The sequence below is a fragment of the Syzygium oleosum genome, unplaced genomic scaffold, assembly GCF_021117445.2.
Source record: "Syzygium oleosum isolate NSW1041296 unplaced genomic scaffold, Sole_v2.1 Sole_v2.27, whole genome shotgun sequence".
Taxonomy (NCBI): domain Eukaryota; kingdom Viridiplantae; phylum Streptophyta; class Magnoliopsida; order Myrtales; family Myrtaceae; genus Syzygium; species Syzygium oleosum.
Window position 1 is genome coordinate 451,408 of NW_026607511.1, and position 27,009 is coordinate 478,416.

Genomic DNA, 27,009 nt, shown 5'->3' on the forward strand with positions numbered 1-27,009 from the left:
CTCCCAAATAAACTTTTATCCTAAAAAATTAACATGTTCATGGGGTGTGGGACAATGATATAATTTGGCAAAAGGTAAGCTAAAAAAATGCGGGTGCCAATAAAAGATTGGATAATAATTAAGGCTCAACGGGGGTGACTATGGATAAATAAACAGGGTGGGCTTGAAAGGCTCAATCGATCCAAAAATTGCCTAAATCATTTTCTCAGTTAGATGTAGCCTAGGATTTCGCCTCAAGAGAAAATCAAACAAATTATAAGATTTGGGTGAGATCTAAGAAAAGCACATACTTCACGTGAATGTTCTCTAGATGTACACACTACTCAAAAATTAAGGACTTTTAGTGCTCAGTAAGTGGATCAACATAATCAGAATCAAAATTAACTCACATATCATTTGCAAGTTTGAACAAAATTTAAATTTTCCTAAGAATCGCAACAATTCACAACAAGGAATGCAATCATAAAAATTTAGCAAAAATTTTGTCTCCCCCCCAAACTTGAATAAAGCATTGTCCTCAATGTGAAAAACAAAAGAAACAAAAGAAAAATAGGAACAAGAAAACTCCCCTTGCTGTAGGATGTGTCCACGGATGGTCTTGATGACTAAACTCCAAAAGGTGATCCTTCAAGAAAGAAAATTAACCTGGATAAAAGAAAAAAAAAATTAATCATCTTTTTTTTTTTTTTGAAAAAAAACTGAACATAAAAATTAATGAAGAAACATAATAAAAATGCTTGGGTTGCCTCCCAAGAAGCGCTTGCTTTATAGTTTGCAGCCAAACTCTTCCAACTCTTTTAGGCAGGCGAAAGCAAAGCAATGGTGGCTGTCTGTGAGTCGAAACCACCTCCAAAGTAGGGCTTGAGACGTTGACTGTTCACTTTAAAGGTTTCCTCCTTATCATTAACAACTTCAACTGTTCCATAAGGGAAGATCTTGGTGACAGTGAAAGGTCCAGACCATCTTGACTTCAACTTACCTGGAAAAAGACAAAGACGTAATAAAACTTTTTGACCTATATGAAACTCCTTTCTTAAGATGTGTCTATCATGCCATCTCTTCGTCCTCTCCTTATAGTTCTTGGCATTCTCATATGCTTCATTGCGGAACTCATCCAACTCATTCAATTGCAACAATCTCTTCTCACCAGCTACCTGCATATCGAAGTTAAGAAAACATACTGCCTAATATGCTTTATGCTCTAACTCAACAGGCAAATGACATGCTTTTCCATAAACAAGTCGAAAAGGTGACATACCAATAGGAGTTTTATAAGCAGTTCTATAAGCCCACAATGCATCATCAAGTTTAATTGCCCAATCCTTCCTAATAGGAGTTTTATAAGCAGTTCTATAAGCCCACAATGCATCATCAAGTTTAATTGCCCAATCCTTCCTATTAGAATTCACTGTCTTTTCCAATATTCTCTTTATCTCCCTATTAGAAATTTTAGCTTGACCACTAGTTTGAGGGTGATAAGCAGCAGCTACTTTATGTGTCACACCATATTTATGCAAAAGTGATTCAAATTGCTTATTCAAAAAGTGTGTACCTTGATCACTTATAATAGCCCTAGGCGTGCCAAACCTGGTGAAGATATTCTTTTTCAAAAATTTAATCACAACTCTAGCATCATTAGAAGGCAAAGCTACGGCCTCAATCCATTTAGAAACATATTCCACAGCAACCAAGATATAAGTATTACCATATGAAGGTGGAAAGGGTCCCATGAAATCCATACCCCAAACATCAAACAATTCACAGATTAAGATATTGTTTAAAGGCATTTCATGTCTTCTAGATATATTACCAGTTCTTTGACACTTATCACATGCACCAACATAAGAATACGCATCTCTAAATAGTGTAGGCCAATAAAAACCAGACTGTAAAACCTTAGCTGCAGTCTTGGAGGCACCGAAGTGACCACCTGCCTGTCCATCATGGCAATGAAAAAGAATGTTAGGTATTTCTTCATTGGGAACACATCGCCTAATAACTTGATCAGCACATACCTTAAACAAGAAAGGATCCTCCCAAAAATAGTGTTTAACATCAGAAAAAAATTTCTTCCTTTGTTGATAAGTCAATTCAGAAGGGAGAACCTTACTTACCAAGAAATTAACGTAATCAGCATACCAAGGGGTTTCGGTTTTGACAGAGAAAAGTGCCTCACCAGGAAATTCATCTAGGATTGGTCTTTCTTCCACAGGGGCATTCGGCAATCTAGAGAGATGGTTGGCACTAAGTTTTCTTTCCCTTTCTTGTCTTTGATTTCCAAGTCAAACTCTTGCAGCAGTAAGATCCACCTAATCAACCTAGGTTTTGAATCTTTCTTTTCAAGCAAATACTTAAGAGCAGAGTGGTCAGTGTAAACAATGACTTTGGAACCAATCAAATAAGAGCGAAATTTATCAAAAGCAAACACTACCGCCAAAAGCTCCTTTTCAGTTGTGGCATAATTCAATTGAGCTCCAGATAGGGTGCGACTTGCATAGTTTATGGTTTGAAAAATTCCATCCTTTCTTTGTCCAAGTACGGCTCCAACAGCCGAGTCACTAGCATCACACATCAACTCGAAAGGCAAATCCCAAGTAGGCGCAGTCATGATAGGGGCCGAAATTAACTTCTCCTTCAATGTGTTGAATGCCTGCAAACAATCATCAGAGAAGTCAAATTTAGAATCTTTTTCCAACAATTTAGAAAGGGGTCTAGCAATCTTAGAAAAATCTTTAATGAAACGCCTATAAAATCCTGCATGTCCCAAAAATCCTCGAACAAGCTTCACAGAGGTAGGAGGCGGCAGTTTTGAAATAACTTCAATCTTAGCTCGGTCCACCTCAATTCCTCTTATAGAGATCTTATGGCCTAGCACAATCGCTTCCTGCACCATAAAGTGACACTTCTCCCAATTCAAGACAAGGTTAGTCTCCTCACATCTTTGTAACACCAAAGCTAAATTATTCAAGCATAAATCAAAAGATGAGTCAAAAACAGAAAAATCATCCATAAATATCTCAATATATTTTTTCATCATGTCAGAAAAAATAGCCATCATGCATCTTTGAAAAGTAGCAGCCGCATTACAAAGACCAAAAGGCATCCTCCTATAGGCAAAAGTACCATATGGACAAGTAAAAGTAGTTTTTTCTTGATCCTCAGGTGCAATAGGGATTTGATTATAACCAGAATAACCATCTAAAAAGCAGTAAAACTCATGCCCTGCAAGTCTCTCCAATAATTGATCAATAAAAGGTAAAGGAAAGTGATCTTTACGGGTGGCATCATTCAATTTTCTATAATCCATGCAAACACGCCATCCAGTAACTGTTCTAGTAGGAATCAATTCATTATCATCATTAGGTTGAACAGTCATACCTCCTTTTTTGGGAACAACTTGCACAGGACTTACCCAAGCACTATCAGAGATAGGATAGATGATCCCTGCATCAAGTAGCTTAATTACCTCAGCCTTCACCACCTCCTGCATTTTTTGATTGAGCCTCCTTTGGGGTTGGATGATCGGTTTGAATTGCTCTTCCATCAATATTTTATGCATGCATATCGAGGGGCTTATTCCTTTAATATCTGCAATGGTCCATCCTATTGCTCCTTTATGATCTCTCAGGACTCGGAGTAACTTTTCCTCCATCACACCTGTCAAAGAAGAAGAAATAATTACTGGAAGAGAGGACACTCCATCAAGAAAAGCATATTTAAGATGAGATGGTAAAGATTTGAGTTCTAGAATTGGTGGTTCTTCAATAGAGGGTTTCGGTTTCTTCAAATTCGATCCCAATTCTTCGAATTTCGGTGGTCTAAATCTCGGAAGAGGTGGATTTGCTTCCAAAAATTTCGTGTACTGCTCGACCTCTACAACTTTGGCTTCTTCTTTGCTTGGCCAAACCAAGCATGCCTCCAACGAGTCTTCAATTGTGGCTTTACTAAAAATTGATTCCACAAGCCTATCAACTGCATCGACTCTCAAACATTCATTCGGCTCAGCAGGATATTTCATGGCTTTGAACACATCAAAGGTGACTCGGTCATCTTGAACTCTAAGAATTAATTTTCCTTGTTGCACATCAATTAGAGCTCTCCCTGTTGCTAGAAAAGGTCGGCCTAGGATGATCGGGACCTCGAAATCCTCCTCCAATCTCTAAGACAATGAAATCTGCAGGAAAAATAAACTTGTCAACCTTAACTAGAACATCCTCCACTATGCCTCTTGGGTATTTGATCGATCGATCGGCTAACTGAAGAGATACGGTGGTAGCTTTTGCTTCCCCCAAACCTAATTTCCTAAAAACAGAATAAGGCATTAGATTAATACTTGCACCTAAATCACACAATGCCTTATCAAAATAAGAATTACCAATAGTACAAGGAATAGTAAAACTCCCTGGATCTTTCAACTTTGGTGGTAACTTATTCTATAAAATAGCTGAACATTCCTCATTAAGCTTCACAGTCTCATAATCTTCCAATTTCCGTTTGTTTGCCAAAATTTCCTTCAAAAATTTCGCATAACTAGGCATCTGGGCTAAGGCATTTGCAAAAGGAATATTAATGTGCAATTTCTTAAAAACATCAAGGAATTTAGAGAACTGCTTATCTATTTTGTGTTGCTGAAGTCTTTCCGGGTATGGAACTGGCGGCACATATGGCTTTGGATTGTCCGGAAATAACTTCCTTCGAGGTGGATCAGCTTTGGAGGGTTCAATTTCGGGTGCGTCGGCTCCGGGTGATTCGATTTCTTTCTTCTTTCTTGCTGCTTCATTAGACAAATTTTTGCTAACTTCTTTTCCACTCCTCAAGGTGATTGCTTTTGCATTCTCAACTGGATTCTTCTCAGTGTTGCTCTGAAGGGTACCATACGGTCTTTCAGACAAATGGTTAGCTAACTGGCCAACCTGCTTCTCCAGATTTCGAATGAATGCCTCCTGATTTTGGAACCTCACATAAGCACTTTTAATGAAGTCTTGAGTTGTTTGAGCTAGCTTAGTAACCATCTCCTCAAGGTGATTGTGCTGTTTCTCCTCAGGCGGCCTAAATGATGGTGGTGGTGGTCTCGGCCCTTGCTGATTTTGGTTGCTCCAGGAGAAATTCGGGTGGTTTCGCCATCCAGGATTATAGGTGTTTGAATATGGATTGTTCTGGGGAGGCCTGCTAAAATTTCGAACAAAGTTAGTATTTTCAGGAGGATGTGTGAAAGGATTACCTACCTGACATTCAGTGCTAGCATGGCTTCCATTGCAAAATTCACAAGTCGGGCCTTGAATCTTCAACACTGAGTCGATCTTTTTGTTTAAAGCAGCAAACTCTGCGGCAATGGTAGTATTGACACCGACTTCATGAATTCCACTCGACTTTCTAGCAGATAGCCTCTCAATCGGCCATTGGTAGCTATTAGCCGCCATCTCCTCCAAAAGATCAAAGGCTTCCTCGGGCGATTTATTGTTCAACGTCCCTCCAGCTGCGGCATCAATGGTAGACCTCAAATTCGGCATCACTCCATTGTAGAATGTATGCACTTGCATCCAAACTGGTAGGCCATGGTGCGGACAACGCCTTAGTAATTCTTTAAACCTCTCCCATGCTTCGTACAGAGATTCACCATCCATCTGTACAAAAGAAGTAATATCGTTACGCATCTTGGTAGACTTAGCAGGAGGAAAGTGTCACGCCCCGAACCCCATCGGGCACGCGACACCCTTACCTGGTCGATTTGCGCGACATCCCAGGAATGTCGCCGACCTCAAATAACCATCAGAGATTTAAAGCCACAGCGGAATTCACAATTAATCCCTGACAAATAAAACTTGGGAGAATAGGGAGAATACACATATTTCTTTACATTACCAACTTATAAAATAATCACAACTTACCACCGCCAGACTTTACCACCATCGCGTATACTTGCACCCCGTGTTACAAACCATCGATATACCAAAAAGATCGATGACCTGACTTTCTATCCCAAAAATGTTACTTTCCAAAAACCTATTAAGAACCCTTGAACTAACCCCTAACGCCCCTTGCTAGGCGTCCATTCCGAGTCTGACTCCTCATCTTCTGACTTCGAACTCTCCTGAGCAGACTGCTCCTCTGAGGGCTCTGACTCTGCTTCGATCACAATCGGGTGATTGATGTTGCCCGACTCAGCTGGAGCTGCGTTCTGATACTCCTCAGCCAAGAAATCGAAGAAATTATACTCAGGCACGTAATTGGGATCCATGTATTCCTCAAAAGGGAGTATATACTCCGGGTCTCCTACAGGCTCTTCAGACTCGCCAGGTTCGTCCTCGGGTTCCACCTCAGGTTCTTCCTCGGCCTCTGCTTCCTCTGGTTCTTCCTCGGGGATCGGTTCCAAATCGATGTCCATCGGATCTTCTTCAGCTTGCGACGCTTCGGGCTCGGGTTCATGCTCAGCCTCTGAAGATCCCTGAGCTGTGGCCGCTGAATGCAAACCCGACTGAGCTAAACTAGTATCCACACTAGTCAACTCTCCGTCTATCGAGGGTACGGCCGTCGGGTCCCAATCCCCTACTAAATCAAATGGAACGTCGAAGCCTCTAACGGGCCCGAACTCATCCCCGGCTTGATCCCGGAAGAACCAGGCGGTGTACTTCTGTTCCTCCAACAAGGGCAAACCTATATCTACGAAAACGGTAGTAGTGTGCCTAATCCAGGTCATCCCATCTCCCATTGGAAACTCTGCAACGACCAACTCGGTGTGCACGGGTACCCCAAAACGCTCTAGTGGCTGCGGTGGAGGGTTCATGGTTCTTGACGAGGTTCTAAAATGTTGGTTGAGACAACCATGAGAACACTTCTCAGCAAGTTCACCCCTAAACCCCACCTAGGCTATTACGTACCTCCAGACAATCACACAGACACACATGCATTCGTACACATCAAGTCATCACATCGCAGGCACCTCAAATAATATAGTCAAACTCAAACATGCGTACACCCGTACTCAATCACAATCACGCCGTATGCAACACACACATGTACCAATTCTCATTCCACTATTCCTTCCATTCTCATTTCCTCTTTCTCATTCCTCGTTAGTGACCCGCATTGAAGTACACGCCTCAGGTACACTGCGACCACTTATCACTTCCCACACCACTCGCCAGTGTCCCGTGTCACGCCCCGAACCCCCGTCGAGCCCGCGACATCTCGCCTCCGGTCGAACAGAGTGCGACGTCCCAGGAATAACGTCGCCGACCCAACGATCCATCAGAGTTAACTCGCGGCGGAAGCAATAAAAAATCCCGGACATTAAAATTGGAGAACACCAGGAAGGAACAAATCGTCAAACCACCAAGCATATATTACACTTCCAAATATTTACATCATCCGCCAATACAAACCACAAAATAATTTATAAGCACACCGAACTATAAACTCCAAACCACCAAAATATCAAGATCAGCTCTCTAGGTCAGCACTATCCAAAAATGGGGCGCATCCTCCTCCCAGAACTATCCCCTACGCCCTCTCGAAGGCGTCCGCTCCGACTCACCGTCCTCGGCATCACCACCTCAATCCTCCGCATGTATCGCTCACTGACGACTCCGAGTCGACCTCAATCTCGACATTCAGGCAGGGGCTCTGAAATGGTTTGGTTGAAACAACCATGAGATCACATCTCAATAAGTCACAACCTAAGCCCCACCTAGGCTATCACGTAATTCCAGACACATCCAAACGCGCAACCAAACAACCACACAACCAGCAATCGAACATTCACACATACCTGGACTCTCTGCATACGCACCATGCACGTTAGCCCACAATCCCAACATACAATTCTTGCACACATGCCATCACACACTTTCCACATATCAATACACACGCCAATCATACCACAGCAGTACATCACAGCCGCACGCGTGCCTCGATTATAAAGCAAAACCTACTTGGGCACGTCCCATACCATGCCTAGCAGATTTTACCCCATAATTGCGCATTGCATCACGCGATACAAACACACTCGCACACTAACTCACACCATGCATCACTTTCACAATCCTCACATGTCAAGCCAAATCCCGCTCATTCTCAACCTTTCCACCACTACCGCGCCCGCGTAAAACGCATCAGGCCAACGGTCTTCTGACCTCGTCAGGCATTGTCACCCCGTCGGGCCGGGCATCGTCACCTCGTCAGGGACGGCATCGTCCCGCGTAAACGAACACGCCTCAGGACGGAATCCTACACACATTTTCCTTCTACCGCGCCCGCGTAAAACGCATCAGGCCAACGGTCTTCTGACCACGTCAGGCATCGTCACCCCGTCGGGCCGGGCATCGTCACCTCGTCAGGGACGGTATCGTCCCGCGTAAACGAACACGCCTCAGGACGGACCTTACCCCGCGTAAACGAACACGCCTCAGGGTCTCACTTTTCAAACCAATCATATATTCCAGTACCTTCGTTCCACTCAAACCACATTTGTCACACGGCCACACCTACACACTGCCAAACACGCACACCTCACACACATTTCACAATTTCACATTCTCGTCACACGAACACCCCACCCAATCACACATTCTTGGCACGCGAATACAATACGCGAATGCACTATCACACCACCACATTTCATGGCCAAACACACACGGCATATCACCAATCCACATTCAAACACACATTCAGGCTCAATTCCCGCCACAAGGGCAGAACCATTCAACCACGACACCCCCACCATTCCGCTCATAAAAAACGAACATCCAAAGAATCGGGGTAAAATTGGGCAGTTTATACAGTGACCGAAATCCCATCAAAATAAATAGTAAACGAACTCCAAAAATTCTAAAATTTGGACACGTTGTGTAAAACATCGTGCTGAACATTTTTCGTGAAGAACTCAAAACTCAGTTCCAACTGGAAACACCTCTTTTGGTCACTTGAAATCAGACGAAAATCAACTCGCTCCAACAGACCGTTTTGTCCTCAAAATATATTTATTTCAACACACAAATCACATTGAAAAGCTTTGAAATTTTTATATGTTATAGCCACGAATGTCCCCAACAACGTTTGTGAAGGAAGTATTTTGAAAATAGGCCTGGAAAAATTTATAAAAATTCGAACAGACCCGAAGGTCGGATGAACAGTAAATCGGGCAGTTTTATTTCGGTCCAAAGATGGACTTCCGAATGGCATCAAATGATTTCCAAAAATTCCCAAATTAAAATATGTTATACCTCAAGATGTTGGAAACAACTTTCATGAAGAAACTTTCCTCAAATTCGGCCCACAAAATTTTCTACAAAAATAGCAAACCGAGCGGGTACAGTAACCATGAATCCGCGATTCACCCCGAACCTCACGGATTCAAACCCGAACCGATTTCTACCGAATTCCAACCGCCTAAACTCATTTCCCGACGTCTAATCCAACCCGCAACAACCGCTAATAGTCATGATCAGCCACCAATAACCACGATCAACCACCAAAAACCATTATCGACACCTTAATCAACCTCTAAATCCTCAAAACCATACCCGACGAGTCCGAAAATACCCGACGTCCTAAATAGGGATTAGATCGCGACTTACCCGAACTCTAGACTAACTCGGCTAGAGCGGCAAGGGGGAACGGCTGGCCGGCGGCGATCGGCGGTGGCGGCTTGCTCCGGCGATGCTCCGGCGGTGATCGGCGGTCCAAGGCCGAAAGAGAGATGAGAGGATTTTTGGTGAGGGAGAGAGGGAGAGAGTTCTCTGTTGGGGGGGGCTGCCGAGAGAAGAGAGGGAATGAGGAGAGAGAGAGAGGAGAGAAACAATTAAATATTTGGTCCAAGGTTTGACCAATTTTTTTTCTTAATTCCAATTTTGCCCCTAAAACACTTGGTCCACATTCTTCCAAACCAAAATATCTAAGGGCGTTTTTGTCCAATATTTTGGGGCTGATATTTATCCACACTTAATCCCCAAATTCAATTTCCAAAATCCCCAAAATTCGGAATACCCAAAAATAGGCCTAGGGGCAAAATCGTAATTTTCCGGTCCCAGGGCGAAATTCCAATTTTCCCACATACGTGTTCCATATGTGCGTGGCCAACATAATATGGCATCAGAATCGCGAAATTCACTTTCTAAGTCCTCGAAAATCGACTGCGAAGTTCCGGGAATAAAATAATATTATTTTTCCAATTTTTGTCGAAATTCTAATTTTTGGCCGTAACCACTCCAAATATGCGTGGCCACTCTAAAATGACCTTGGCCTCGAAAAATAACCTCAAACGACCTCAAAATCCAACATCGGTGTCCACAGGGGCAAAACCGTAATTTTTCCGGCCCCGGACCGAAATCTATTTTTTTGCAGAAATGGGTGGCCCCAAGGTTGGCCAAGCCGAAAACGTCATCGGCCGCTCAAAATTGTCACTTTCAAAATTCTCGATTCCCGGGCCCGAATTCCAAGAAATGACTAAAATTGACCAATCGCGACTTTAGCTTGTCTCTTGCTAACGGGTGGCTCATTAGGATTACGCGCTCTCGACCCGTGACCTACACTAAGTCAAATCACGTTTAAGTTTGCTCGAACCAAGGCGATCTCGATCGTCATATAATTGCGAGGGTCTGTCACTAGTGCCCTTCGGACACGATCAATCAAATAGACCGGTCTCGGTTGGCTCAAAACATTCCCTCATCAATCCATATAGTCAAAGATCGAACCCAGGTCGAGTTCTTTGGTCGTGCGAACTCAATCCCGTAATAGCCCTACCCCTAAGGTTAGCATCCCGAGAATGCGCGGTTCCCGGGTGAGATCTCACTATAGCGCATTGGTCAAATTCATTTCCTAAATCCCGGGAAAAAGGATCGAAAATTCAGACTGTTACATCCCGCGTAAACGTACACGCCTCAGGTACACTGCAATCATTCACCACATCCGGCCCGCGTACCCGTTCACACCTCAGGCCCCAATCGCGACCTGAGCATCACACGCCCCAGGCCTACATGATTGGAACCCGAGCTTATGATGCCTCGGTCCAATCCCGATCTCACCCGAGCTGATCGTGCCTCGGACCGATTCTCATTCTTGCTTTTTCAAGCCTCAGCCTGTGCCAAATGCAACAGACCTACGTGATCGTGGCTCGAGTTTATGATACTCGGCCCGATCCCAAACTCGCACTTTCGCACCTTTCACATACTTTCCCACAATCACTTGCCACACCACGATTCCTTTTTACTCATGCACACGCTCTACATGCATTTACTACACGCAACTGGCCCATCACACGTGGCCCGTGCACGCATCACTTCACACATAAAACACGCTCACTCAGCAATTCACATGGCCACTGTCAACAATTAATTCAATCTGGCCCACGCGTGCACCAAACATGCATAATTCTATTATATAATTACACAACTAAGCACCCAATTAAATCAACTCCATCCAGAATAATTCCAAACACGCCTAGAACACGTAAATTGCCAATTTTCTCTAACCAGATGGCGTCGGATCAATTCCGATCCTTCACGACACTTTCTCGCCATTAAATGCCAGTTCTAAAAACCCAACTTGTGTCCCGAACAAATCATCACAGCCCCGTGAACAGTAAATCACAGCTTGTGAACAGTAATTCGCAGCTTATAAACACACATATAACCATCACAATCGCGAGTAATTTCAGTCACAAGGACCCTCACAATTCAGCCATGACATCACACGACAATCCGACACATATACACCACAAATCAAGCCATAAACACATTATTCCGAACCACAAATTCCAGCATGTATACTTGTCGTAGGTAGCCCTTATTTACTCTCTAAATAACCCCCAAACCATCATAATTCCAGCCATAATTTCACCCAAGGTGAACTCGATAAATTCATCCATGAAACAAATCCCAAAATTTGCCGAACACTAGTCCATTAATACCGAAATCATTATTTTTCTTCCACCAAACGACGTCAAATCGATTTCGGTCCTTCACGGGACTTTTTCACCATAATTTCTTGGTTCTAAAAATCCAACTTGCGTCCCGATCGGCCCATCACGGCCCTATGAATAGTAGATCACAGCCACTGTTATTTTCTAATTTCCAATAATTAATGCCCGAATTAAATCCCAAGGCCCGCCATAAAATTTCCACTACCAATTCATACAATTCCGCACCTAACTTTATAATGATTTCGCCCAAAATCGCCCGTCGATACCCGAAGTCCTAAATTGGGTTTAGAGCGCGACTTACCCGCGTTCTAGACTATCGCGGCTAGAACGGAAAGCGGCGGCCCTTAATCGGGAACGGCGGCGACGACGTAAGGCTCCCGGGTGGCGGCGATCGGCTTGGGTGGCGACGGTGCGGCTTACTTGGCCGTGGGTCTTGCCTCACGTGAGAGAGAGGGAGAGAAAGAGAGAGACGGCGGTTGGTGGTGGTGGCTTGAGGGCTGGTACGGCCGCCTGAGGGCGGCCCGGACGGTGGGCTTCCCGGTGGACGGCAAGGAGCTCACGAAGGAGGGGGAAGGATTTCACGGCAAAAGGGGGGGCTGATCGGTGAAGATGAAGAAGAGAATGGAGAGAGAGAAGACATTCTTGACTCAAATAGTGATCATTGACCCAAGGGGAAAATGACCATATTACCCTTTTCCTCATATTTTTAATCCGACGGTCCCGATTCAATCTTATCTTGATCCGACGGCCGAGATCGATTCTTGCACAAAAATATCCAAGGGTATACTTGTAATTTCCAAAATATCCAAGGGTAAAATTGTCCAATCAAAATTTGAGGGCAAAATTACCAAAATGCCCTTTACCCTTAAAGCTTGTCCTTTAATAAATCCTAGGGGTATTTTGGTCACTTTCTCCGTTTCTTGCCCAAATCGAATTTTTCCGAAGGATTTGAGCGCACCAAAAATTCGCACGTGTCACGTGCAACGTCGTCCTAACGTTCCGTCGTGACTTCCTAATTTTCCGGTGTCCAATTTGGGCAAAATTTCAATAATTAAATTTTATTAAACGCAACTCGAGCATTTCTCGAGCTAACGGGCGGCTTGCTGGGGAAATTCGCAGAATCGACTCATGACTGATACTGAATCGAATCACATGCAAGTCCGTTCGGTGCGTGACGACCTCGGTTGTCATTAAAATCGCGAAGATCAATCACTTGATCCGAGGGGTACGATCGTTCGGTATAATTTCAGAATCATTCGTCAAGTCGTTTCGTGGTCCAACGGAATCACCCGCGATCCACTACTAGGACAGTGGCGAACTGACCCCTAACTATCCTTGGATCGGCCAACAGTGGCTCAAAATATCACTTTCGCGATTTAATGGTCGAAATCCATTCACGATCGAATTTCCTTTAGTCGCGCGAATTTAATTTCCCCTATTAGCCTTTCCCTAATGGTTAGCATTCCCAGGAATGATCAGTTCTAGGCGAGAACTGACTACAGTACATTCATAAAATCCAGTATTTCATAAATCCCAAATGGAATAATTTTTTTCAGGATGTCACAGAAAGTACTTACTAAGGAATTTTTTAGCCATGTCATTCCAAGTCGTGATAGATCCTGCAGGAAGAGAAGTTAACCACGTCTTAGCTTTATCACGCAAGGAAAAAGGGAATAATCTCAATCTAATGGCATCATCAGTAACGCCATTATATTTTATAGTGTCACAAATTTCAAGAAAAGCATCTAAATGGATATTAGGATCATCATTCGGCAATCCACTGAATTGGACTGCGTTTTGAAGCATCTGAATTAGGGAAGGCTTAATTTCGAAATTGTTAGCTTGTATGGTTGGCCTCCTAATGCTTGATGTTGATCCTTGGACCGTAGGTGCAGCATAATCCTTCAAAGTCCTCCTTGGATTTTCTTCTCCCTGTTGGTTTTCAGCCATGGTGTTGTTGTTTTGCTCTCGTCGTCGCCTTAGAAAAGTGCGCTCAATTTCAGGATCAAACTTCTCAAGTTCTCCCTGTTGGCTTCGAGTCATGCAATATTCCACCCAATTCTTGTACAGAGTCGAATTCCTCTTTCTTCTTTTTTTTTTTCTGTAAAATCAAACAAATAAAAATAAAATAAAAATAAAAATAAAAATAAATAATGTTAGACTAAACCAAGAATTGCTCGGTATTAATAGTAATTGTTAATTATCAAATCAATCCCCGGCAACGGCGGCAAAAACTTGTTCTCTAAATTAGCAACGCAAGTGTACGTATCGAACAATTAATAAAGTGATGAATTAAAGTATCGTTCCCACAGAGATTGTAGACAAATCAATCAAATTACTTACTAAAGGTGAACAATTCTCAACTTTATCTAACCAATTAAAGATTTAATAAAACAATCGAAATTCTAGAGAAAACTAATTTAACCTATTACGATTGAAATTTCCGAAAGCTAAATTAACCAAGGCAGCAAACCAAAATCGAAAATAGAAATTCACAAACTAAACCTAGAAATTTCGAACATAAAGAAGCAAGAAGCAAAAGACTTTGATCAAGAATTAAAAACGTTAGAGCATCCGATTTCACTTAACCAATCAAGATTAATGAACCAAGCTCGTCATGCAATCAAATTGAAATCATAGTGTGATGGTAGAACTTCCTAATTTAAATTACTATCCTTGGTCCGATATAGCAACCCTACTTAGATTTAGCAACCCACACTTGGTCCATGTGAATTTAAGTAAACTTAAGTGCATTAAAATCTATGAATGTTCCCGGATTCAATAAACCACCCTTGATTTACTTACTACCGAAACCACACAAACAACCTAGTATATCTCTATCTAAGTTAAATTCATGGCTATATATCATAAAGCACTCGCATAGAATCTCCTTTCGGTTTCATCATGCAATAAAAATCATTCAAGTGGTGATCAAGCACTTCAAAGCATTAAGAACATGATATATAACTCACACATACGAGATCTAGAATTGTATAAACAAGTCTTGAAAATTAATCAATCATAGTTAAGCTACATCGTAGCTCTAACAACAAGTAGTCTAGAACATAATGAACAATAAACTAAAAACAATAACTAAACTAAACATGATGAAGAACTAGAACAGATTCACCAAGAATAATCCAATGCTTGATTTTTTTGTCGCCTTCTCCTCCTTCTTCTTCTTTTTTTCTCCCTCCTAAATCACGTGTAATGTCTTTTTTTTTATAGACCTCCTCTTGCTTTCCAAGAAACCTTAATCACAATAGGATTGCAATTAAAGGTTCTTCCAAATTAGGACTCCTCCAAAAAATAAAATTCCTTTTTTAGCTTGGACTTTGATTTTCTTTCCAAAATAGGCTTGATTCTTCTTGATTGCAGATTTGCATGGCTTTGATCTCCAATTTGGGAAGCTTCTACACGATTTAGGAACAATTGGATTGTTTCGGATACTTTTGCGTGTGGAAAGCCGGAAAATTACAAAATTAGTCCCCAAGCTCCCTTTAACTTCAATTACCTACAAAAATTAATTAAAATAAATAAAGTAGACATCAAATTCAATTAAAACTAAGCAAATATTAAGTCTAAAATAATAAATAAACTCTATATAAAATAAAGTTATCAACCTGCTTCTTTTGCCGTCCAGCTGCGACGACTTCAGCCCGACGTCCCTGCACGACCAGACTGGCTTTGCCATCGAGCTATCTTCCAAGCGGTGGGCTGCAATCTCACTAGTTTTTCTTTAGACGAGTTACTCGATTTTGTTGCAGACCTTCGATTTGATAGACACGGAGTCACCGAGGAACAGACAAGTGAAGAATTTGATTGTTGGGCTTTGAGAATCAAAGTTCAATAATCAAAGAAAATCGTGACAAGAGCAACCAGATTCGGTCAAAAGTTGAGTGGCTATGAAAGCCTGTTATAGGTCAAAGTAAAAAGACCAAAGAAAATTTTCTTTGGGATAGCTAGTTTTCTGTGGAGCGCCACCGCGAGCCCACCGTGTGCCCTTTTGCTGTCGGGCGCTTGCTTTGTCACCGCCCCAATCCGCGAGTCACCGTCCGCAGGTCCAAACTTGGAGAGCAAATATTCGAATAAGGTAAAAATCTCGTTTAATTTATTTTTCGAATATATTGTTTCCTTATTTGAAATATTGCAATCTTATGCGAATCTTTGAGTAATATTATCGTATCCAATAAGTTCCCGAATAGCCTTAAAATTATGAATTATTTCCTAATTTCACAACGTGCATATGATGGACGGTCCGATTTCATGCCCGAAATATGACTCACGATCGCACGGAAAATCGTCAATCCGATCTCCTGCCCGAGATATGATTCGCGATTGTGCGGAAGATTGAACAATCCGATCCTCATGCCCAAGATATGATTTGTCAATCTATTGTTTCTAAATCTAAATGGATGTGATTGGGTGTCGTGTTCATTGCTATTTTTTTCGTCTTTTGTTTGAATTGAATTGATTGTCTTTCCATAAACAAAAATACAAAAAGATTAGGTAAAACTTGAGTAGATAATATATTGCATGTTTAGGATAAATTTTTATTATTTTCTTAAAATAGATTAGATTCTTTTCTTAGATATTATTATTACATGTTTAAATTAAGTTAGTTTTTTATTCCGAATTTAAATTAAAAATATATAAAAAAATATCACGTGCACGTCATATAGATTAATTGCATCATGCTTGCATGTAATCTTGCCACGTCATTCATACCTTGCCATGTGTCATTGCTCGCGTGTCATTAGAAATCGTACGTCTAGATTCATTTCCGTGCCATATTAGAGATAGTGCATTTAATTATTGTTAGAATTTGGACATTTAAATAAATCGTACGTTGCATGTCATACTAGACGTAAAATGCATTGCATAAAGTTTAGCTTTCGTTAAATCAGAGAAAAACCTAAAAAAGATTTGAGTGAATTTGTGTGTTAATTAGAAATCATATTAGGGTTGTCAATGTGATTTTCTAATTAACATTGCAGATGCTTTCGTTGTTTTGAGGTAAGTCCCTAGTTTACAATTTATTTATTGCTTTGCATTATTGAGTGTTATATTATTGGTTGCGCACCCGCATGATCACCTAGCATGTTAGTGGATAGGTTTAAATCAATCCACGCTGCCTGCAAATATTTTTTTGAAATAAAAGAGAAAAGGTACCGGAAGGGCATTATAGTAATCTAGTATAATCAAGTCCTCGAGTACATAATCTCTAGTTCGTAGGAGTAAAGTAATTCTTCCGATACTTTACTTGGGTTTCTAATCGGCTCACCAAAAAATAGATTAGTGACGATTCCTAATTGAAATGATTTGCATGTTAAGAACTTAAATCCTAAGTCGCGAATTTTTAGGGCTTGGTAGGTTCCGAATTAGACTTAGGCTCCGTTCGTTTGGCGGAAAATATTCTCCTTTTGGAAAATATTTTTCCGGAAGTCATTTTCCTGAAAAATGTTTTCCCGGAACATAATTTTTCGGTGTTCGGCGACCAATATGAAAAAGTTTCGGAAAATATTTTTCGCCGGTGGCGGCGGCGACCGGCGGCTGCCGGCGACCGCGCGGCGGCCGGCGACCGGTGACCGCGGCGGCGGCGGGCGAAGGGCGGCGGCGACCGCGGCGGCGGCCGGCGACCTTAGTGAAGAAGAAGAAGAATCCATAGACTTAGGCTCCGTTCGTTTGGCGGAAAATATTCTCCTTTTGGAAAATATTTTTCCGAAAGTCATTTTCCTTGAAAATGTTTTCCCGGAACATAATTTTCCGGTGTTCGGTGACCAAAATGAAAAAGTTTCGGAAAATATTTTTCACCCGACCGGCGGCGGCCAGCGGCGGTGGCGGCCAGCGACCGGCGGCGGCCGGGCGGCGGTGGCGGCCGGCTACCGGCGGCGGGCGGCGATCGGCGACCGGCGGCGGCGGCCGGGCAATTTTGCCTTCAATTTGGGGGAAAATGATTTCCTCTTTGTGAAAAGAGGAAATCATTTTCCTCAAAACAATGAAGGATTTGGGGGTGGGGAAGGAAAATGTTTTCCCACGGAAAACATTTTCCGCCCCCGAACACCGGAAAACGTGCAAAATATTTTCCGAAAAAATATTTTTCCGCAAACGAACACAGCCTTAGACTTAATAATCCATTAGTCGAACCCCTAGGTAGTGCATCTTGGGAGGTTAGGTCGCGACAACATTGAAAAACAACTTTAGTTTAATCGGTGTTTGGAAAAATCACGCTTTACAAAGCACTTTGACTTTTTTAAATTAAAAAAAAAACTCAAGACCAATGAAGAACTAGCGACCAGCAAGCCTCTATCGAGGCCAAATCTGGCTATAGCGAAATCTGGCATCATCAACCTCCGTTGGGTCATGTGACCCAAGGCGGCCGTCACCTAGGTTTGCGTGACCCAGGCCGAGTCGCCTGGTTTGCGGCCTAGGTTGCGCGACCCAAGCGACACCTGAGGTCACAGGACCTCAAGCCTTGTTGGCTGGGGTCACGCTTTCCCCAGGCAACGGTCGCCGGGGTCACACAATCCCCCAAGCAACTATCGCCGGCCTTTGTCTAGTTACTCTGTGCAAACCACGGGGAAGATGAACAGTGCAAGATTGGAATAAAAAAATATTAAATCCAAGACTTGCATTACGAAAATGCAGCACTTTTAAAGTACCTTCGAACCTACTTTGGGCCAAAGGCCTCGAAAATGTAATTGCATGTCCCCAAAGCTCTCCAAAAATTTTGCCAAACACTATTTGTATTTGTCCGAGGGCCTTAAGGCTCCAAAGGGCTTTGGCAAACCTAACGCACCACATCGGTTATGGCTTCTTTACGATTGTATTTGAGAATAATATTGCATTTATGAGATTCCCTCTATAAGTACAGTTCATGGCCTAATGTTAAAGGGAAAGGGCGGGGATGGGTGACTGGTAATGGCGATCCCAAGGTGAAGATCCGAGATTAATTAAGTTACCTCGCCCCCGACTCAACCTCATGAACTTTTGGATGCACAAGGGCACGTTTACCACTGGGCCATCCTTGCAGGTGGTAAGGGGGGTTCAATTTTTGTTGAAGGGATAAAAGCTGCTAGTGTGGTTGCACACCACAAACCACAAAAATTACATGGCACGGTACATAAACCCGAGATACACCATATGCATCAAATAAGAATGGCTTAATATACAGTTAGGAAACAGATTTGTGTGTTCTTTAGGCCTTTTTTGAGAGTGCATGGAAATTGACCTCGCAAAGCCGCTGGGTTCGGGGCTGAGGATCGGGGATTTCACGCAAAGGGTCGACTTCGAGGGTCGGAGGACATATGCTTTCGTTGCGGTAGATGGGGGCATAGGACCGGTGGTGGATGCATGGGAAGCTGGACGGCGAAACAGAGTGCGGTCCGCAATCTGTTTTGTTTGATAGGCAAACATGTTTCCTTCAGATTGTCTATTATGTTGTCAATAGTTTATGTAGATGGGAAGCAAATCGCTGTGCAATAGAATAAGTGTGTAGTGATGGAGGAATCTTTTGCTGGGTCTTTCTTGATCCTCCTCTTGCCTTGCTGTACATTGTTTGGATTAGTGTAGGAATTGTTACCCAAAGGTTGTCAACTTTGGGCTGTATTTTCTGGTTTGATGTGCATGTACTGTGGTTTATCCAGTAGTTTCATGTTCTGTTTCCAGGGGAGTACAGCTAGCTCTGCTCTCTTTCACCAATTCGCCCGGTTTGCCCCAGGGCGAGGGCGTTCTCTCATTCACGCCTTAGGAAGCTGATGATGTGAGATCAATTTCTCAAACTGAGGTATGGGCAAGTCTATGGGCTAATCAGATGGGTTTCTCGGTTTTACGTAGCGAATACGGTCCAATTGCTACAACTTCATCAAGGACGGTGGTTCGGTCGCATTGTGGCTCTGCCTCCAACTTTAAAAGAAAGACATCAATGTGAAATGTCTCCCGAGTGATGACTACCGGCTTAAGTTCTTCAAACAAATAATTCCTTGTTCCTTCAGTTGATACAGGAACTGCATATTTTGTGTTCCTATACATGTCTACTAGGTCATTTTGACGTTGATGGGCATGACATCGGTAACATTCTATGTCCTCTTAAATGCAGAGTGAAGTAATCGGTTTCAATGTGGAAGTTTGGGCACTAACATTTTCTCATATCTGAGCTTCCATATGTTACAATTGACTGATGACCTGAGCTTGAAATGCAGTAGCCATTGCTCGGTGGACGTTCCGTACCTTGCTGAATACATGTCGGTTATTACTACGGTAGCTCAATGCATGTTCTTCCAATTACATGAATCATGACAAGGCTAGATAACTTGTGAATAAAGTTTTTCATAACATTCTAGCAACCACTCTTAAACGTGTGGATCTACAAAGGATAGTAATGAATCCATCTGCGAAACATCTCATAACATTCTCTGCGTTTGTACTCTGGAGGTGAGTGACCCGATCCCTGTATCAAAGGCATTAACAGAGGAACAAAAGTATTACGACACCAAAAACAACTCGAGGAGAAGGAAGAGACGGCATTGAAGTCTGAGTTCTTACCTTCAATGTTGCATAAGTCAATCGATATCCGCTGTCTTTATACTTCCTCGTGTACCTATTAAAACATGGTGAAATTGGAAGCTCTTAAATCATCAAGGTCAAACAGAAGGGAGAATGAGAAGTAGTTCAACTGAAAGCTCGCAATAGACCAAACTCTTTATGAGCTTACCCCGCAACTTGGCCATCTACAAACCACGGTCTCCAATCTATGTCCACAGTCAAATCGAGCCACTTGATCCACGCTTCGATACCGTTATGCGGAATAAGCATGTCATGATCACCACTGCAAAGGAAGAGTTACTCATCACCGGTCAAATGAAGTACTTTTTCTTTTGGTTGAATTTCACATTTGACATAGTTTTTACCTGAAAACTAGAACTTGCATGCCCAGACTGGTGAGATTCTTATGATAATCGAGCACATTGTCGACATCCATGGTATAGGACGATAAGGAAATATTACACCTGAAAAATTCGGTGACGGTTCCCTACGAATTGACACGATGAAGATAAGACTATTCTGTTAGTTTTCTCAAGAGGGAACAAAATTGAATGAGAAATTCATGGCAAATCATGTACATACTGGTCGAACATGAAGAGCGTCTTGCACGCTTGGATAATTACCCCATATGTCGGCAAGTAGATAGCCAAAATTCTGCAACATTCAATGAAAGAATTAGAAAACAGATTTAGAGAGAATGAGAGAGAGAGAGAGAGAGAGAGAGAGAGAGAGAGAGCGACCTTGCACCAAAGATCGCGAGGTCTCGGTAGTGACACAAGATAATCCTTGGTGAACTCTTGGATGGACCTCCTGTGCTTCTCTTGGTTTGATATTGCTGATTTGAAAGCTTCTTTTGATTTTGGTGAAAGGGAAGCACAATCAGGTTGCAGAACATTGTGTCTGTTGACCAATTCAACTAGCTGGAAATAAGACAGAAAGAACCAAACATCTCTGCTCAAACTTTATGTTCAATAAATCTCAAACCAAACAAGAGTTCGGTGAGAAAAAATTACGAGTCTACTTCATAAGTGTCCATTAGGGATGCACATTCTCTGACCTCGTTATACGCTGCCAGATCCTCTGTGCAGGTCACGTTTGTTGAATCCACAAAATTCCCACCGCAATTTACTTCTAAAGCCTGTTAATGAATGGATATAAGTTGATCATACCCAGGAATCACAACTGCTCAACTAGTCTTGCATCAATGAGTTCGCACATGATTTGTCATTCATTTACCTCATAAAGTGCATCTGAAACGAGGGCCAACCTATGAGCAAAATGAACTTTTGAGTTTGTTTCGAGATCGGTGAACGTGTGGGGACATGATAGTATCATTCCCTGAAAATGATTCAACGAAGAGAAGATCAGTATATTAACACAAGATACAGCTTATGTCAAATTTCAAGAAGGAAAAATTAAGATAACGAGCAGGCTTTTTCCACACCTTAAGGTTGATATATGGTTTAAGTCCAGCTTCATTCCCTGCAAATTTGGAGCAAGATACGAAAATGTAACATCATAACCATCAATAGGTGTGGAAAGGAAAAAACGTGTACATTTATCCCATTCAATCAGGTTTATAGAAAAGAATGGATACCTCGTAGAATATCCGTAGCAAGCATGGGAGTGTATATACCAGCATAAGAATCGCTACCGACAAACACTGGATTGGTTTGGAAACTTGGATGTGCCGCCAACCACTGCACCGCATATATATATATTAGCATTCATTTCACCCCCGTTTTTTCTTTCGTATGATACAACCACCACGGTCTGTGAAGAATTTCACTCACATTTCTTAAGAAGGTCTGCATCTGTGCAGTGTTCAATGTGTCTGTGGATACGTACGCCGATGCCGTCGTTGCATAGGAGAAACCCGCGCCAACTGGTGCATCTATGAATATAATGTTGGCTGTCTGATAATTTTGGAAGGGGAAAAAGGCAGTATGAACTCAATTACTGGACAGGATTTCACATTCAATGCAGTTCTCGGTAAATTGTTAAATAATCCTAAATCAAGGGCAAAATTTATTGCTTCTCACTTTACCTTAGTCCACGCATCTGGCTCGTAGATTAATGTTGGCAAACCCCCAGTGTAATCAGTAATGTTGAATTTAAGCGGACCTGCATATTGGAGACATCAAAATACTATATAAACACCTACTTGAATACATTTGCAGCATCATCATGATATAGTAATAATATAATAGGAGGAATTACGAAGAATAAGAAACTTACCAATCTGGAACAAGAAGCCGTTCAAACCCGAACACCCGGGACCTCCATTCACATAAAGCAGAAGAGGGTCAGCTCCAGGATTCCCGGTAGACTGCACAAAGTAGTAGAAGAACTCGACATCGCCAACACTTATGTACCTGCATCAACCAACATACCCAATCAAGATCACTGAAAAAGTCAAATCCATCCCTGCATTTTGAAATCGAAGTACAGTCGCATTACTAATTCACCCAGTTTCAAGAGTGAGCAGAACCAAACCGGGATCCCCGGTAATTCCTTAGCAATACAGCCAGAAAATGCAGAGCCAGAAAGGTACAGAAACAGAGAGAGAATGCAAAAGCAAGTGGAGTTGAGTTTGTTTGGCCTGATGGTAGTCATTGTTAGAGAGTTTATGCTAGCATTCCAATCTTGTTGGGAGGAGCCAAACATAGGTCAGCAAAATTCTTTGAAAGGTTGGTCATCTTGCAGTGGGTGTGGGTGCTGTTGTTATGGAACGTTAGGAGAACCTGCTGACTAAAGTATTATGGGTAGAGAAAATTTTGGTGCAGCCGATGTACGTCGGATAAGTCCATCAAGATGAGTTGACTTATCTGCTCGTGTAATTTTGGTGGGCTTTCTCATCCTCTAAAGAATATAACTTCACTTGCTTGAAGGAAGAACTCTAATACAAAACATTTCCGACATTAGTGTATATGTACTAGAAGATTGAATGGGTTGTGATTAAACATCGAAATCAATTTATCTATTATGTGATGAATTTGTGCACACTAACTATCAATAACTTTACCTGGTACCCAACATCATCAGAGTTATTTACACATTTAGTTCTTCCACATCATTACTCGTGTCGCTTTAATCCTGTTGATTATATCCGTCGAACCATCACCCTCGAAAAGAAAAGGGATAAGTGCACTAGAAGTCCTAAAACTTGTCACGAAAGTGTAATTGAGTCCTAAAACTTTTAAAAAGTGCAAACAAGTCCTACAACTTGTCACGAAAGTGCACTTGAGTCCTAAAACTTTCAAAAAGTGCAAACAAGTCCTAAAACTTATCACAAAAGTGCAAACAAGTCCTAAAACTTTCAAAAAGTATAATCAATGGAAGGACTTGATTGAACTAATTTGACAAGTTTTAGGACTTGTTTGCACTTTCGTGACAAGTTTTAGGATTTGTTTGCACTTTTTTAAAGTTTTAGGACTCAAGTGCACTTTCGTGACAAGTTTTAGGACTTGTTTGTACTTTTTGAAAGTTTTAGGACTCAATTGCACTTTCGTGACAAGTTTTAAGACTTTAAATGCACTTATCTCAAAAGAAAAGTATGTAATTTTGGCATTTACTTTACCGCAATGTCAGAATTGTACTAAAAAATCTTCTATCAGTTATATTCCAAGATTAGAAAGGCATGTACTGAACAGAAGGACTAACGGCATAGCTTTCTAAAGTGGGGAGTCCGGACCGCCGAAGGACTTTATAGATGCAATTAGAAACTCAAGGACCCAGTTGAGATAAGTCATGAATTGTAGGGACCAACTGCAAAGTTCCCTTTAGCTGATGTGTCTACATATTTCAAAAAAGTCAGCAATCTCAGCACCATCATGCATCACCAAATGCTAGAAACAAAGAAATGCTGGTGAGAAAGCAATTAGATATTCCATAGCAAAAGGACACTATAAGTGTCATAAGTTGTGTACGGCGCTCACTTTAACGCCAAAAATTTTCGCCGGCTCACTTAAGTGCCAAATCGGAGAAAAACGATCACTTAAGTACCAAAAGTTTTTTTTGGATTACTTCAGTGCTAAAATTTTTGAAAAACGATCACTTAAGTTCTAAAATTTTTTAAAAACGATCATTTAAGTGCTAAAAATTTTGAAAAATGATCACTTAAGTGCTAATCTCCGGCGACCCACGTCAGCTTCAGAAATTAATAAAAAAAAATGCCACGTCAGATTTCCGGCGAAAAGTTGTGTACGGCACTAGAGTTGGCACTTAAGTGATCGTTTTTAAAAAAATTTATAACTTAAGTGATCGTTTTTCAAAAATTTTAGCATTGAAGTGATCCAAAAAAAATTTATGGCACCAAAGTGAGCGACGTACACAACTTATGGCACTTGTAATGTTCTTTTGCCGATATTCCATGCATGGTGCCCCCGAGACACCGTGCCTCCGGTCGCAGACCCTCCTAAATCGCCTCATTTTCGTCGCGGTCCGATACAAAGCGTCGCAAAATCAGAACTTACGAAGGAACTCTACTTTCAAATCATCGTTGAGAGAGAGAGAGAGAGAGAACGATGACATGAAAGAATCCAAACTGACCCGGTTTCCAGCTTGAAAGGAAGTGTTCCAGGGAACCCAGGAAGTGTCTCCACAATGTACTGAGATGAAGCAGCTGAGGCAGACACCAGCACAAGCAAAATGCACACCCATTTCTTCTCAATATCTTGGCTTCTTGAATTGACCATTACCTTTTGCCTCGCCATTCTCTCTCTCTCTCTCTCTCTCTCTCTCTCTCTCTCTCTCTCTCTACACTCTCTGTTTTCGCTTTCGTGCTAATGATACCCCCTAAAACAAGAGGGATAGAGGGGGTTCAAACTAAGATTGAAGAAAAAACGGAAATCTTAAATGGAGCGCATGGATGGGGGGTGGTCTATGCCCGTGTACGTGGGTTTCTTCTTAAAGAACGTTAGGTGGGAGGCCTGTGAGATGAGCTGGTCTAACTCCCTTTCAACTCTCCATATTTCTCAGTTTAGCATGCATGAATGTTCAAAATCCAAGCATATGGTTGTAGTTTATGTGACATTGTCAACCATATACTCATATCATCCAATGTGTGTGGAGCTTTTCTAAGCAAAAATTTGCATGCTCACGATACACGCAAGCCCAAACCATGTCGGCCGTAGTATCACGTGTTGGCGAGATCGACCCAGTCCATGTGCTCCGACTCGGTTCGATGACCTTTCGTGTTTGATGGGACTTCTGATGAAAATTATTTCTGTTAAAAACGTAAAACTACATTGTAATTTTTATGAATGTCTTTGTACATCTTTATCTCTCTTTTCAGCTTCTATTTATAAGAAGTTAAGGATATAAACAAATCAACAATAAATCAGAAAGAAATCAAGGAGTGATTGCAAGAGATTTGCTCAATATCAGGAGCGATTGCTGAATATCGGGAATGGTTGCTAGAGATCTGCTGAATATCAGATTCCAGATTTGATATCCTTTAACATCCCCCCGCAAGCTGATGTGAGAGATCTCACAGTAAACTTGTACTACAATAGACGAAATCGAGTGGTAGATAGGGCTTTGCTGAAGATGTCCGCAGGTTGATCTATGGAGGAGATGTACTGAACATGGAGTTGCTTCTAAACCACCCATTCCCGAACGAAATGATAGTCAATCTCAACATGCTTCGTTCGGGCATGAAAAACGGAATTACCGGTGAGGTAAAAAGCAAAAATATTGTCACACCATAAGACAGGAGGACTCGGCAAGGAGACATGGAGGTCACGTAATAAGGCTTCTGTCCATATGAGCTCGGCAGTTGTATTGGCTAGACACTTAAATTCCGCTTCGGTGCTAGAGCGAGCTATAATCCGTTGTTTACGGGAGCTCCAGGAAATAAGATTAGATCCAAGAAAAACACTATAACCACCAACAGACCTACGAGTGTCATGGTCACTTGCCCAACCTGCGTTGGAGAAAGCATGTAGTTGACAAGTAGAGCTGCAAGTAAGTAGAATACCATAATTACTAGTACCACACAGAAAACGCAGAATACGCTTAACAAATTGCCAATGTGCATCGGTGGGAGCATGCATGAACTGACACGCGGTATTCACCGCATAGGCAAGATCCGGCCAAGTGATGGTAAGGTACTGGAGAGCGCCGACAGTACTACGATATAAGGTAGGATCATGAAATAAAGCTCTGTGCTACAGTAAAGACGGGTCAGTACCAGTAACACAAGGAGTCGTGACTGGTCGAGCATCTTGCATATTGGTACGTTGAAGAATGTCGTGTGCATACTTGCCTTGATGGAGTAGTAGACCTTTGTCAGTTCTTTGCAATTCAATGCCGAGAAAATAATGGAGCTCGCCGAGGTCCTTAATAGCAAATTCTCATTGTAGGGATTCGATTAGAGTAGATAAAGGCGCTGAGGGCGACCCAATTAAAGTTATATCATCTACATATACCAAGAGAAACACATTGTATACTGTCGAGTGAAGCATAAATAAAGAGGAGTCAGCGCGAGATACTTGAAACCCAATAGAGAGAAGAAAAGAACTTAGTCATTGGTACCATGCACGCGG

At 42.0% G+C, this 27,009-nt stretch overlaps 1 protein-coding gene, 1 non-coding gene and 1 pseudogene across 2 annotated transcripts; 1 reads left to right on the forward strand and 2 right to left on the reverse strand.

Annotated features, from left to right (window-relative positions):
• Nucleotides 1–797: 797 nt before the first annotated feature.
• On the reverse strand, nucleotides 798–6,784 carry LOC130135046 (uncharacterized; annotated as a pseudogene).
• LOC115666080 (small nucleolar RNA R71) lies at nucleotides 5,551–5,657 on the forward strand. The gene has a single exon (XR_004003834.1). It is a non-coding gene; the product is annotated as a small nucleolar RNA R71 (small nucleolar RNA).
• A 13,388-nt stretch (nucleotides 6,785–20,172) lies between the features above and the next one.
• LOC130135123 (serine carboxypeptidase-like 18) lies at nucleotides 20,173–25,371 on the reverse strand. Its single transcript, XM_056303522.1, has 15 exons — nucleotides 25,224–25,371; nucleotides 25,013–25,191; nucleotides 22,700–22,836; nucleotides 22,509–22,585; nucleotides 22,255–22,377; nucleotides 22,059–22,161; nucleotides 21,906–21,943; nucleotides 21,698–21,799; nucleotides 21,519–21,599; nucleotides 21,202–21,381; nucleotides 21,044–21,115; nucleotides 20,827–20,948; nucleotides 20,631–20,744; nucleotides 20,462–20,516; nucleotides 20,173–20,366 (listed from the first exon to the last, which is right to left on the reverse strand). The coding sequence occupies exons 2-15, from the start codon at nucleotides 25,174–25,176 to the stop codon at nucleotides 20,283–20,285; spliced, it is 1,452 nt and encodes a 483-aa protein (XP_056159497.1). The 5' UTR covers nucleotides 25,177–25,191; nucleotides 25,224–25,371; the 3' UTR covers nucleotides 20,173–20,282.
• Between the last annotated feature and the right edge of the window lie 1,638 nt (nucleotides 25,372–27,009).